Source organism: Thunnus thynnus, chromosome 15, assembly GCF_963924715.1.
Source record: "Thunnus thynnus chromosome 15, fThuThy2.1, whole genome shotgun sequence".
NCBI classification, from domain to species: Eukaryota; Metazoa; Chordata; class Actinopteri; order Scombriformes; family Scombridae; genus Thunnus; species Thunnus thynnus.
The window spans coordinates 15483711-15498279 of record NC_089531.1 but is presented as its reverse complement, the minus strand read 5'-3'; the positions used below and the strand labels follow the sequence as shown (position 1 = coordinate 15498279).

General features: G+C 39.9%; 1 protein-coding gene across 1 annotated transcript; it reads left to right on the top strand.

The window, feature by feature from the left end:
* Positions 1 to 1208: 1208 nt before the first annotated feature.
* Positions 1209 to 12694, top strand: LOC137198856 (transcriptional repressor scratch 1-like). Its single transcript, XM_067612839.1, has 2 exons — positions 1209 to 2401; positions 8609 to 12694. Exons 1-2 carry the CDS (start codon positions 2278 to 2280, stop codon positions 9382 to 9384), a joined length of 900 nt encoding a protein of 299 aa, XP_067468940.1. The 5' UTR covers positions 1209 to 2277; the 3' UTR covers positions 9385 to 12694.
* The last annotated feature ends 1875 nt before the right edge of the window (positions 12695 to 14569 follow it).

The following is a 14569-nucleotide window of genomic DNA, read 5'->3' as shown; positions in this document are numbered from 1 at the left end:
GCATCCTGAGCAGAGAAAGAAGCCACACTCCCTCCCTGTGTGTTGTTATCCAAGCTTCTCTGTTCTTTGTTTTGGAAACTGGTGCAGCTGCATGTGCATATTAGTGCAAGTGTGCATGTCCCTCCCTGTCCTCCCCGAGCCTGTCTTCAATGTAGACTGTATTCAGATGCATGCATTTGTTTTGGTCTGAGATGGTGTTGCTCTAGTGCGACATTGAGTAGGGCTGAATGTTGTATATTGCATCTTTAAGGATTTTAATTAGGTAATTATACATTTTTTGTGGAAAAAACATATCAGACACAAATTCAAAGTAGAGTATTGACATCCAGTACTGACTGGAGGGATCTTTAACAAAACACCCCTTCTAACAAGAATTCTGTGGCACAATATACCTTTAGAAAAAGATTAACAAGAATTTGGTGAAAAAATTTTTCGTGTTTTTTAAAATTTCTTATTTCAGTTACATAGATGATTGCATCACAGTTGTGAGAATGTAGTATATAACAAAATCATTGCATGTCATTACAGTACAGAGTTAGTTTTTACTGTTTTAGTTGATCATTTTAAGTCACTCTGAGAATGAGTTAAATTTCCAAAATACAGAGATAAATATGGCTTAAATGTAAACTAAACTTACCAAACTAAACAATAAGCTATCGGCTCAAGAGTTGGCAAAGCAGTCAAAACATGTAAAACGATATTTGGTAATCAAAATATTGTTTCTAGAGTATGCCAAACAGTCCACGCACAGAGGCATTGACAACTTTACAACCATTTTGTAGATTTTTGGATGTAACAAATATATCGTTTTTTCCATATACCCCCCAAAAAATCCCAAATAGTTTATAGACCCCAGTTTGGGAACCAAAAACCCCCAGTCTGCTTGTGTGCCTTTTAATTGAACTGATATGAAAATCAGTGCAAGCGAGCACTTAACACTATCCAATTAAATCCCTCCTCGGCCATCTCCGCGCGCCGCTGCTGGTCCCACAAGAGAAGATGCTCTTTTTTTCTCTTCTTCTGATGAATAAAATTAAGCACTCCCATCTCTCTCTCTCTCTCTCTCTCTCTCTCTCTCTCTCTCTCTCTCTCTCTCTCTCTCTCTCTCTCTCTCTCGCGGTCTATAAAGCCGCAACAGCTGATCTCGTGCATCAGAGAGAGCCGCAGCTCAGCACGCGCAGAACAGAGGAGAAGAGGAGAGAGAGAGAGAGGAGAGAGTGAAAGAGAGAGAGAGTTAGCGACGAAGTTTTGGTCTTCCAAGTGGAGTTTTTAGCAACATTTTGAGCAACATTTTTAAGGAACTGAAATTACATTTTGGCAGAGAGTCTTTCCTGGAATGCTGAAGTCTTGTGATGGTCTCTAGACGTTTTCTGGACTCTATCGGTTGTCTTTTTGAACCCATTTAGCCTTCACTTCTCTGTGACCGTTAGCTTACCATTACAACTCGTTACTTGCGTCTTTTCACTTCTTCTGAAGGCACCGGCACATCCAGCGGTTTGTTTACGATAAAAAAAAAAAAAAATTTTTTTGTTGACTCGCCTGCATGGGAATGTCCACTGGAGTGTGTTTCGCTTCAAGCTGAGCCAAATTTAAACGGGCGGAAACAGATGAAACAGGTCGTTTTGCTTTGTTTTTCTCTCTTTTTCCTCTGGTGCTGAACGGACAGCGGTGGTTGGCGGCTGGCTTGTGGCACGCGGCGCTGAAGGGGAGCTGTCCGGTGCTGAAACCACGGGGCACGCGAGAAACTGTTTGCTGGGAGCTGTGCGCGTGGTGAAGACCAGCGGTTTGGACCGGGGGGAAAAAACGGCCCCTTTCCTTGAAGACAAACAAACAAACAAAATAATCTAACAATATTAAAAAAAGACGTTTTTACTGGAATTTTCGCCTTCCATGTTTAGAGGGAAATAGCCATACAGGAACCGATTTTTATTTATTTTTGACCTTCCAGAGCTCCACAGGTCTTCCAGTGGCGAGGAGTCGAAAAGGAAAACTGACAATTTTTCATTCAAGGATCCAACAGCTACGAACAGAGAAAGTCTGATTGACAAACGTGAGCAAAAAATAAACGTTAGATATGCTAAAAATACAGAAACACGTGAGGAGCCATTCATTTCTCTGATCTTTAAAAGCCATGACCCAGGAAACACCTTTAATCAAGTGATTAAGCGTTTCATACGTTCACGTCGCTTTACACCTATAGGTTTTTGGGAAGTGGTTGGAAGATACAGAGAGTGCGTGTATTTCGTATGTGTGTAGGAGCAACTATACTGTCCCATCATGCCTCGGTCTTTCTTGGTGAAGAAAGTCAAGCTGGACGACTTTTCGGCCGCTGAACTGGAGAGTTCATATGGACACAGCCGAAGAGAAGAACTGAGTCTGCGATTCCATCATCATGACAAAGGTTAGTCATCCCCCCCACCCCCCACCCCACCTACCCTACACACACACACACACACACAGAGACACACACACACACACACACACACACACACACACACACACACAATGTCTGGCATACAGCATCAAGGGCATTTTTTTATCCCCAGATTTAAAGCATTAGTCATGACTGAGAAGGAGGAGGGAAAAGGAATTACAGGGTCAAACTCCGGTGACAGCCCAGAAATATACCAACTGCATGCAAATGCTATTCATTTAAATTTTCTTTTTTCTTGCAAAGATTATTTACATGAAGCAGTAGCTATTATGTGGTGAAAGAGATCAGAACAGAAATATGCCAGGATGTGAGAAAACACATACACAACACACACACACACACACACACACACACACACACACACACACACACACACACACACACACACACACACACACACTCAGGGCTATAAAAGAGAGAAATATTGTTTAATGTGATTAATGTGTGGTACATCTTAACCCTGTCCACAGCCAGGTTAGAGGTCAAGACATTGCACATGGGTTCTCCTCAAAGGCACTTCAGCAGGCCAATCTATATGTGAAAATATTGAATTTCCAGTTTCCCATATAAAGATGACCTAACTACAGTTATACTCCTGGCAGAGTAGATTGTAAACACATTTTCCCTTTTGGACAAACAACAATTTATCACATACAGTAAAAACAAAAAATTCACATCTAAAACATGTATGAAAATGATGTGAAATCAAAAGGCCCATATTTTAATTTCACACATGGGCTTTTCAGATGTGAATTTTTGGCATGACATAGGCAGTATCCTATTACTAATAGCCAATAAAACTGTATTAGACTTTAAATTTAACATATAACTTTAAATGTGTCACATTTTGATTGTGATTTCAACACTCTTATTACCATGAAATGAATTTTGATGATGCTACATGATGTGAGAATGATTCATAGTCCTTTGCAGTTAACAAATTAACACATATTCAACTCACATTTTCTCCATAGAGAGGATGAAGACAGCTGATTAACAACGGGGAGCCAAAGTGCTGAGATCGTTGCTGAAAAGCACACTAAATAATGATATCAATATGTCAGCACCACACTCGTGAACTGGGATTCTCTGTTGCTGTTTCCCACTGTGTTATTCAAATCACTTTCTTCGCTGAAGATGCTAATTTCCTTCTCAGATTGATGCAATATTGCCCAGCTACACAAACGTTAAATGATTCCCACGCATGATCCTGAATACACGGGAAAAATACAACACAGAGTCAATGGGAATGTACTGTGAGTCAAACATTCACTAGAAAAGTATTGATGAAATACTTGTCTAGAGTTTCTAAATGGAAGCTGACAGGCTTATATTTGGTTGTTGGTGTCTGTTCTGGAGGAATTAGGAGTTATAATTCTGAAAACCACAGCAACAGGAGCTTCACGCAGTGAGGGGTTTAGGACTTAAACAAAGGTAGAGGCCTTTTGTTAAAGCTGAATTAATATTTTCCATACTAATTCTTAGATGTGAGTGTAAACAGGGCAGCTCACAGTCATGAACCCTCTGACAAAAATGTCCCAACTGCAAAGCTCTTTGAAGGTTTTTAGCCCCTTTTCGCTAATTATTTTTTACATTTCCTGAATGGTTCAGTCCCACTGATTACAGTACATCAACCCTGTTTCCGGCAACAGCAGGCAGCTATTTTCAGCAAAGAAGCTCTGATAAACCCACAGTGTGCTGTTCAGCATCAAACAGCAGACAGACCAAATTAGTGACTAGCTGGTGAATGTTGGACATTTGAAGACAACACATTATCTCAGAAGTTTGTTTAAACCAAATGAGTATATGGAAGAACTTTATAGTCCAAAAAAAATTATCTTTGGTTTCATCATGCAGCACCAAAAAACTAACACAAAACAGGAGAGTTGACAAACACAGCATCAACAAAGTCATCTAAACTACGTAAATACAGTTGAAAATAGTTAATATGCAAATATTGCAAAATATTGCAGCTTTACTCTTTATATTTCTCACTTGGTTGCATCTGTGGCCTCCCTATAATTTTGTTAGCTATATTTACTATTCCCTGCAGTTACTGTCTATTCCTAGCATTCAAATTTCCATACCGCATGACCATATTGAAGAATAAAATGCTTTAATATTGGTCTTGTTGCCAGAAACACAACTCTAGCAGGAGTGTTGCTTTTAATCTGTTGGATTAATAAGGCAATTGTTTGCCCTAACAATTTTATAACAGGATTATATGCCAAGGTTGTGTGTTTGTCAGCTTATTTTGGAGGTCGTCTGCCCCCTAGTGGCCAAAAATCAATTAATGCAGCTTTAAAGAACTAAAGAAAAATCATTGTTGTTGCTGCACAGGGAGAAGTGTGTAACACTGATGGTGCAGCCTGGTGGTTTTCACATTGTACCAAGGTCAAATGTGAGATGAAGAGATCCCAGGTGCTCAGATGACAGAGTGAACAGGGAAACATGGAGGGAGCAGTAGCAGCAGCAGCAGCAGCAGTGTGGCAAGCATGTAAAGACTAAGACTGCTATCCCTTGTTATAAATATAACAAGAGTTTGACTGAAGCAACTGCAGCTTGTTGCACACACACACGCAAACACACACTGCTGTGTTTCTGTCAACTCGGCACATTTCCCAGGCAGCTTGCACAGCTGAGTGCACAGCATCACACACACATACACACACACACACATACACACACACACACACACACACACACACACACACACACACACACACACACAGAGGAAGCACTCTGTGACCTACAAGTGTCCAAAGCACACAAGTGTGTGTCAGTTACTGCTGGTTTGGATCAAAAATTAAATTGTAGCTCGCAGCTTTTCTCTCTCTCTTTCTGTCTATCATTTTCTCTGTCTTTCTTCCTCTTTCTAGTTCTCTGTATTTCAAAGACATATAAAAGAAGGATGGCTGTGGTTTGGCAGACTGTTTTAATCTTTAATAAGCATTTAGAACAGCCATCAGCGCTAATGCTACTAAAGTACTTTGAAATGAATACAGAATTGACACAGCCAGACTGAGACAGTTGGAGGGAGACAAAGACAAACAAACAGAGACGGCACGCAGACGCTGAGACGCACAGCAATTACCATTCACAACACTTTAAAAAGAGGATACCGCCAGAACGGTCATGTTTAATTGGCAGGGATCATAGAGAGAGCTTCTGTGAGGAAAACACACCAGCACAAATTTACACTCTAAAACCAGGTACTGAGTTTGCTTTTTTATCTCTGTGCTTACTGGCTGTCAGTCACACACGCACAACTCAGTCTGGTCCTTAGTACCTTCACAGCAGAGTAAACAAATACATCAATGGAGGAGGTGGCATGATACAAACTGAATACTGTAAGAGAATATAATTGGATAAGCTAAGCCATTTTTTCCAGGAACCAAACTCAGGTCAGTCATAGTCCTTATTCAATCTGTCCAACACACAGGTCCAAAGCATTGTGTTTTGGCTGGATTGGCATTAAAACAGGTATAGTGATTATAGTGATTCTTAGGAGGATGAATTCAAAGCTTTCTGTGACCCCCTCCTTTACTGCAGCACCACATTCAGCCCAACAATTTTCAGTTGCACACAAGAAATATAGAAATCTATTGGGCACATTGCCATAACATCTACTGCATCTAAAGCTCCATGAGCTTTTTCTTAAGCGCCACCCTCAGGACAAACTTCAACAAAAGTCTTCATCGTATTTTTCTTGTTCTGACCAAAATTTAGTCATAAGTATGGCGAGATATGCAATTATACCAAATTGTTTATTTTAACATGCCATATTTTATTGATAGTGATACTGTTGTATCTATATTTTCATGATAATAGATATCAGATATCAAACTCTGGCCTAATTACACTGACAAAAATGTTTTTCTTGGTTTATAATTTAAGTAGAATGCAACATTGTTAGTGCATAAAACTCTTTGAATTCATTAAATTTCCGTCATTTAACAACTGTCCTCCATTATGAGGAAATGGTTACGAGAAAAGAGAAGAAAAGGTGGGGTTTTCTTCCCACTTTGCGCTTTTTTTGTTCATTTTTCCCAGATTTGCTTAAGGAAGTTTTAATACTAGTCCCAGTATTTGGTATTAGTGGGATTTGTCCCATGCATGTGACATTTTTTTCTGTTAATCTTTGAAGGGAATGTGAACATCTGCTGTGAAGGTTCCCTTGAGCGAGGCCGTGACCCCTCCTCCAGTGGAGCTGTTCATTGTCCACCAGGAGATGTCAAGTCAAGTCAATTTGTATTTATATAGCCCCATATCACAAATTTACCTCAGGGGGCTTTACAATCTGTACAGCATATGACATCCTTGATTCAAATAATGAAATGCTCCCCGAAAAAACCTCTTTAATGGGAAAAAAAATGGAAGAAACCTTGGGAAGAGAGACAGAGTAGGATCCCTCCTCCAAGATGGACAGACATGTGATAGATGCTGTGTGTACAGAATAGACCAGATAGCAAAAATACAGTATGGAAATCAGGATGACAAAATTATTGGTAGTTTGATAACATATATGAGAATATGTTATCAATACAGAATTCTGTAGTTTTACTGGGACGCTGCCAGTTTGAGTGATTGTGAAGCTCTTCATCCCCAAGACTAGTGCTGCTCTTAATCAACTTTACTTGGTTAAATAAGGGTTCAAAACTTTAGTCATGCTCTATAAAACAACACGCACACACACACACAAACTCACACACACAAACACAGTATTTGTCCCAGAGTGCAACGATTGAATATTCATGATTCTTCTCTCTCTCTCTTTCTCCAACTCGCTCTCTCTTTTGCCTTCATTTTCTGTCTTCCTCTGTTGCTCTGTCTTAATTAAATTCAAAACGTTAAATTAGCATGAGAGCTGTAAACAGCATTGCCAAACCACCTAACCACAATCACCAACATAACATCACTTTCTCTCTTCTACATCTCTTCTTTCTTCCTCTCTTTCCATCTCTCTTCTCACTGTGCTTCTTCTGTCTCTCTCCGTTCCTCTATCTCTGTCTCTTGTTCTCATCATATTATCGACCAACTTCTGAGCTTTTCTCAGAACTGCATCATGAAATTATATTACCAGCAGTAGTATCTCCTCTGCTGCCTGTGTCTAAATGCTCAGAGAGTGCTAATTGAAATGGAGAGCTATTGATCGGCATAGATCCACAGGAGTCATGGCGGTGGGGTATTGGCTCGCAGGCTCTCCTTGTGTCTCTTAGAGTTCAGCCTGTTGAACGTAGAAGCCAATAATAGAAATAATGAAGCAACTGACATCATAACATGGCTACAAATAATTGATTTCAGGGTGCCCTTGAGCAAAGCACTAGACCCTCCAGCTGCTGTAATAGAGATGCTCTGTGTGCAGCAGTTGAAGTCTTGGCACCTCTGAGGTGTCACTGTGTGCAGCTGCAGACCTGTCAGGAAGGGTGCAGCCGATGAAGAGCAAGTGTGCTCACTGAACCCTCCTATGAAAAATAAAGAGTTCCCACTGTGAGGAAAGTGTCTCCTTGCTGGCAAAGACATAAAAGCACTTTACTACCACTATAAATACCACAACTGCTCCTGCCTCTTCCCTTCTCCTTCTTCACTTTATACCATCTCCAAAAATGGTTGTGTTTTAGACACGCTGTAGCTTGTATCTGGACTAGAATTGTGTTCCCCTGTGTTTCCTGTATCTCTTTGTCTCACATGTGTTAATGGGAAAACAAAAGTTTATCTTAAAATATAATGCACATGCTGATAATGTGGTCCTGAGGGGTCCAGTTGATATTTAGAAACCAGAGACGCCAGACTATCGTCAGTAATGTTATCAGGAGACAGCATGCTCTGTTAATAATGAATGAGCTTTGGTGAATGAGTTTGATTTGTGGCCTGTGTTTTTACAATTATTATAGGAGATCTGTTTAATTTTACTGGTAGCAGTAATATCTTGAAAAAAAATTTTTAAAAAGTTTTTTGGTTCATCAAGGGCTCTGTAGATACTGAAATGGTGTCTCTGCATAAAAGAGCAGCTCTAGGTTTTGGTTTCTTGGTTTTGGAGAGACTTGTCAATATTCACATGTCAAAGAACAGAAATGACAAATCTTGTAAAGATTTTCAAACCAATCAGTTTCTAATTTCCAAACAGTCACCCTGCTGTGGGCAAATTATTGACCTCTTCCTCTGTCTCTTCAGGTTATGTCAGCGATTATCTGAGTCCGTCTCCTTATGATGATGTGGTGGGAAGCGACTCATCTGTCATCTCTAAAGTCCCTTCCCCGAGCCACTCGTCAATCATCTACAGCCGCATTGATGACACCTACACTGGCATCCATGGCGATATCCACGGTGATTCGGACCAGCCGGACAGCCCGCGGTCTGAGGTCTCGTCATCAGCCGGCGGATACATTAACGGGGATGCAGCCGTGAGCGAGGGCTACTCAGTGGACGCATTTTTCATCATGGACGGACGATCACGAAGGAAAACTACGGGGAACCCCAGAGGAACCGCCCAGAGGCACACCTGCAGCGAGTGCGGCAAAACCTACGCCACGTCCTCCAACCTGAGTCGGCACAAGCAGACGCACAGGAGCATAGACAGCAAGATGGCCAAGAAGTGCCCCACATGTGGGAAAGTCTACGTGTCCATGCCCGCGATGGCCATGCACCTGCTGACCCACGACCTCAAGCACAAATGCGACGTGTGCGGGAAAGCGTTCAGCCGGCCGTGGCTGTTGCAGGGTCACATGCGCTCACACACGGGCGAGAAGCCGTTCGGGTGTGCGCACTGTGGGAAAGCGTTTGCTGACCGGTCAAACCTGCGCGCTCACATGCAGACGCACTCGGCCTTCAAGCATTACAAGTGTAAACGGTGTGACAAGACGTTTGCTCTCAAGAGTTACCTGAATAAGCACTACGAGTCGGCGTGCTTCAAGGGGGCGTTCTCCCCTCTGAGCTCACTGGGAGAGTGATGGGTTTTCTTTTCTTTATTTATATCTGATTTTAATGGCCTCACTCCCTAATTTTCCTGCTTCCCCCAACAAGAACAGCAGTATGCCTGAGCACTATGAGGGGAGGGGGGAGTGTTTTCCTTGCTAGGATCATGAGGCAAAAGACAAACAAAAATAGATTGATGACATGTCCATTTTTATCAAGACCCTTCTAATCCCTCTTTTGTCTCCTCTTTCCTCATCTGGAGGTGGAGTAAACCAGCTGGTAAACATTTTGGATGCCGGATTTAGATTGTCACCTGCTTCAATAAGACACGTCCCCTTCTTAGGCTGTTTAAAGTATCTGTGAAGATAAATAAAGCACAGCACATCTAGCTCATCATTTTTGAATAAAACCTAGATCTATTTATGTCCATATCTATCCTCATCATTCTTTTTTTTTTTTTTTTTTGGCCCATGACAAAATTACACTGAAGCACAATTCCTCTCCCATCTCTTCATTTCTCTGTGACAGGCATATCACAGGAATTTAAAGCATGAATCACGTCTTCAGTTTTCTTGCAAAGAGATTAAATGAACTTTCATATATTATGCTTTTTTTAAAAAAAGAAAAAACAAAACAAACATTCATAATCTAAGGATACGTCTGGTATCCTGCATCTGGCGAAACTGACCTTGGACTGAACTTTTAAAGGGATAAAGCATCAAAAGAAAGAAAGCACATGATATTTGTTCTCCGCAAGTAAACAAAAATACTTATAATGTTTTTCATTTACACTAGTGACATGCTATACCTGCTATGTCTCCTTAGGCTACTGACACAACCACACTGAACTGTGAAGAAAATATGATGTACAAACCTATGATAACATGGTAGTACAGGTACAAAGGGGAAACAATGCTTCTTGGGGAATTTTTCTTTAAACCAATGTCTTAAATGGCCAGAGAAGCTGTTTTATCTTTTTAAAAGTTATTTTTGGCATTTGTGCTTTACTTGACTGTAAACAGTAGAAAGTAAGAGGGAATTATGGAGACAAAACTGGACTTCCAGTTCATCAGATGGCCGGTAACCCCCACTGAGCCACCAGGGTATTCCTCGACAAACAGTGTTTTCCTATAAACTATAAAATCTAATGTTATTTATTTTTACTTTTCAACGTCAGACAAGGAGACAGACATTAAAAATGTCCTGATTTTCCTCAAAAGGTCAAACCTTTTACAAGTGTTGTAAAATAGCATTTTATGTTGCCAGTGGGCCACACAGTATTCAACTTTGAGGTTCTTTTATTTGTCTATTTATTGCCTAATTTATTTATTTAATTTATTTTTTTGTATATGTATTGATTTGCACTTTACTTTGTTACATTACTTCGTTAGAGTTCGCCTTTTGTTACAAATATGCCAAAGCATTTGACACTTTCTAATTACCTTTTTACTTTCGTCCGCCACTTTAATTATAAAAACTTACTGCATGCAAAAAATAACAATAGCCTAATAATGGAATCTATGCCAATTTTATGAATCTTTGGGATAATTTGCCAACACCTCTTAGATACAGGCAAATTAAGCAAATTTCTGTCTTGGGCAATATTTCATTCATATCCGATCGAGCAATAATGCATGATATTTTTGAAGAAGCGCGAGTAATAACTGCTTGTAACATCTTGATTTTTTCAAGTATCACTATTCTATGTAGTTATGAGACATGAAATTTCAGGGAGTTAGCAAACCAATTTAGTGTTAAATACGGAGGGTTGAGTTAAGAGCTCTATATTTACAGAAACTGTCACTGCTGTGATTCTTTGAGGCCTTCTCCAGTGACTGAGTGCGTCAGTTTTTGTGATTGTTAACTGTGTGAAGAAAATAATAGAGCAGAGAGTCAACTTTCCAACCTTGCTAATTTAGTATGCCCAAAATATTTCCCCTTATATAGTTCTTTCTTGCGATCAGTAGCTTATTGACAATTATGTGTAAGCTTTGAGCTGTTGGGGCTTCCAGGGATTCACACAGATGGCACAACTCCTTTAGATGGAGGGCTCTGGGTTGGGTCGGGACGGGTCTTTTTGTACATGGTTTATGCACTGCCTGCCTCGTATTATTATTCTAAAATATTGTAGAAAGTAGAGGGTACAACTGTAGGCCTCTGGTGCTGAAACATGGACGAAAACACAAAGCCAGAACGAGAATTATTGAGGGGTTTTGGCACTTTTCTGCTGTGGTTGTAAAATGTTCCTGGTTCTAGATGTTGAATCAGAGAAAACACAGCTTAACATCTGTGGTGCTGAACGTGTTGCTCTTTTACCCTCAGTAGGCCTTGATAAAGTCCCTACTCGTCTTTCGTGAGATCTTAATGTTGAAGGAGAAATTTCCTCGCATGAGTTGGGCAAAATGAGTGAGCAATCACAGTCTTGAAATCTATTAGAGGATCAGTTTTGCTCCTTTGCTTTAACTTCGCAAGACATTAATTCACAAATTGCATGTCAGGACCCTGGAGCTAACAATACTCATTTAACCTGCACAATGTCAGGATGTTTTTCTGTCCATCATCTCTGGCTGTTGTGAGGTTGTTATGGTGATCCCCAATGTAATTATAAGGACTGTTGAGAGCGACGAGAGGACGTTCAGTCAATATTTCAGCACCAGAGTGCATTGACAAACACTTAGATTCTACTATGAACTACTGTAGCCTACTATAGCCACAATCTAGTTTACCTATTCTTATATAAAAGCACTTCATCTTACGAATTATATCTTACAACTTTTTTTTTTTCAAAGTTAGTAGCACAACAAAAGAGTTTAGATTCAGGTAGACAATGCCTTGTATGTAGAAATAACCTCTTTCTCCTTTTTCTACTATGATGAATCAAAGGAAACAACAACAATAAAACAACAAAGATGCTGAGATAACACGGGATGCGTTGTCCTTAAATGACACATGAAAATATGCTTTAAAAGTGACACATGGTGTAAAACCAACATCCTCATTACATGTTGTGTCATTTTTCAACATATCTGTGTGAGCATCTTCACCACACCTTTTTTTTAAGGGCGAATGAAAACTCGACTATTTTGCGGCAAGAGGCCTTGTAAATAAGCACTGATGTGACTTTGGAGTCCAATTATTTCTACAGATCTGTACAAAGTGACAGTGATGACGATGATGATGATGATGACGATGATGATGAATTTTTCTGGAGCTTCCTGCTTTGTTCTGAGTTCTTCCTCTGGGTTTTTTTGGGACCTCCAGTGGCAGTTTGAAACAATGTAAAGCACAAAGACAACACTGGGCATTTTGTTTCACTTCCTAAATAAAAACTAGGTTTAAAAAGTTTGTGTGTCAAGATATGTTTTTCTTTTGTAAACACGTTAATCATCATTTATATTTATGCATTCTTCAGTGCATAACAAACATTTACTTGTCTATTCCTTATTGTTATTAATGACTGCAGTTTCAGCTCAACAGTCTGATTATCCAAAAAAAAACTTGTCTATATAGCTATGCCAATGCAGCTGGTAACCATTTAGAGATCTTTCTGATCCTGAACCTTTTTTCAGACGTGTATACTATTTTAAAGGGGCAATCCAGTGAGTTATATTATACATTCAAGAAGTCAGGGACTCTCAGGAAACATAACCTAACAGAAAGAGTCTGTTACATTAGGCTGTACATTGGCATTGCGATGCTTTGAACAACATGCTAGCAATAGTAGGCTAACATGCTCACAGTGACAATGCCAATGATTGTTGATGTTTAGCAGGTTTACCAACTAGTTTAACATGTTACCATTATAAGATTAGCTAATTAGCCCTAAAATAAAGTACAATTGAGGTTGATAGGAATGCTATTAGTTTTGCAGGTATTAAGTCATAAAGCAAAGTATTGGACACATTTAAATGTTTACCTGATGGTGGTGCTAGATGAAAAGTTAATGGGATAATCAGAGTTATTACATTTCATCCTTAGTGGAACATGAATATCTGTATCAAATTTCACAGCAATCCACCCAATGGTTGGTGAGACTTTTGACTCAAAACCACAAATTTGAAAAGTGTGTTGGCATTAAAGGAAAAGTCACCATCACTTTTGATCATCCTCTGGGAACCATTAACGGTCATCTTCGGCTGGGAACCTTTGATGCACGTCATACCCTGTCAGTTTCCTAATCTTCTTGTCATCTCTCTGCTGTCCACTCTCAAATAAAGGCACAAAATGGCTACTTTAAAAAAAAAAAGTGCCAATCCATTCAGTAGATGTTGAGATGTTCTACTGGATAAGTAAAAGTTTTGACCTGCACTAGAGACAAAGTCAGGGGAATATCAAAGTCTTCCTCTGAAAGGCCATGAACGTTTGTGAATTTCATGGCAATCCATTCAATAGTCATTGAGATATTGCCATTGCTAGAGCTATACCACCAAGATAACATGACATCATCAGGGTTGACAAAGCTCCTCCAGAGCCACAGAGGGCATTATACAGCTGTTTTCACAGGCTGAGTACAACTCTTCAAGATGGGTGAAGTGACCTTTATGTGTAAAATCAGTGGAGTGCCCCTTTATGTTCGAAGCTATTATGCAAACACTATAAAGACCTTCAGAATGATCTTTACGGCATCTACACATGACCTGGTGAGCTGTGAGGCAACAAGGACTATTACAAAAGGGCACTTCAATGCAGCTACGCAGTATTCATACATTATTAGCATACTGATACATCATCGTGTCAAGAAACTGCATGGGCACACTGTGAATACCTGAGTCAACAATAATATAATAATAAAAAAATAATTTGTAAAAGTTTAATAAATGTTGTTTTTGGCTCCAGTGCTTTCATTACTCTGTAAGTGGTTAATTAGTGTTTTATAAAACATTCATTAAGATGATTTGCCCGCAGTGTAAAAAAAACTGCAACTGATTATTGTTTACATTGGTCCCCCCTCTCTCTCTCTCTTTTGTTTTACCCTGTGGCGACTGTGCAGAGGTCAAAATCTCCAAGTGACTGTGTGTGTGTGTGTGTGTGTGTGAGAGAGAGAGAGAGAGAGAGAGAGAGAGAGAGAGAGAGAGATTTTAATTGCTTGCGTTCAGCCCCATACGTGAACAGGGAAGCTGATGTCAGGGCAATGTCTTTAACCTTGACAGCATTGCAACACACTGTGTGTGTGTGTGTGTATATATGTGTGTATGTGTACATGTGAGAGCATTTGTTGGG

What these genes read in the sequence shown, in the direction of transcription:
- LOC137198856 (XM_067612839.1), top strand. Translation starts at nt 2,278, where the DNA reads ATGCCTCGGTCTTTCTTGGTGAAGAAAGTCAAGCTGGACGACTTTTCG. An exon ending in ATTCCATCATCATGACAAAG is followed by an intron (nt 2,402 to 8,608) that starts GTTAGTCATCCC and finishes CTGTCTCTTCAG; the next exon opens with GTTATGTCAGCGATTATCTG.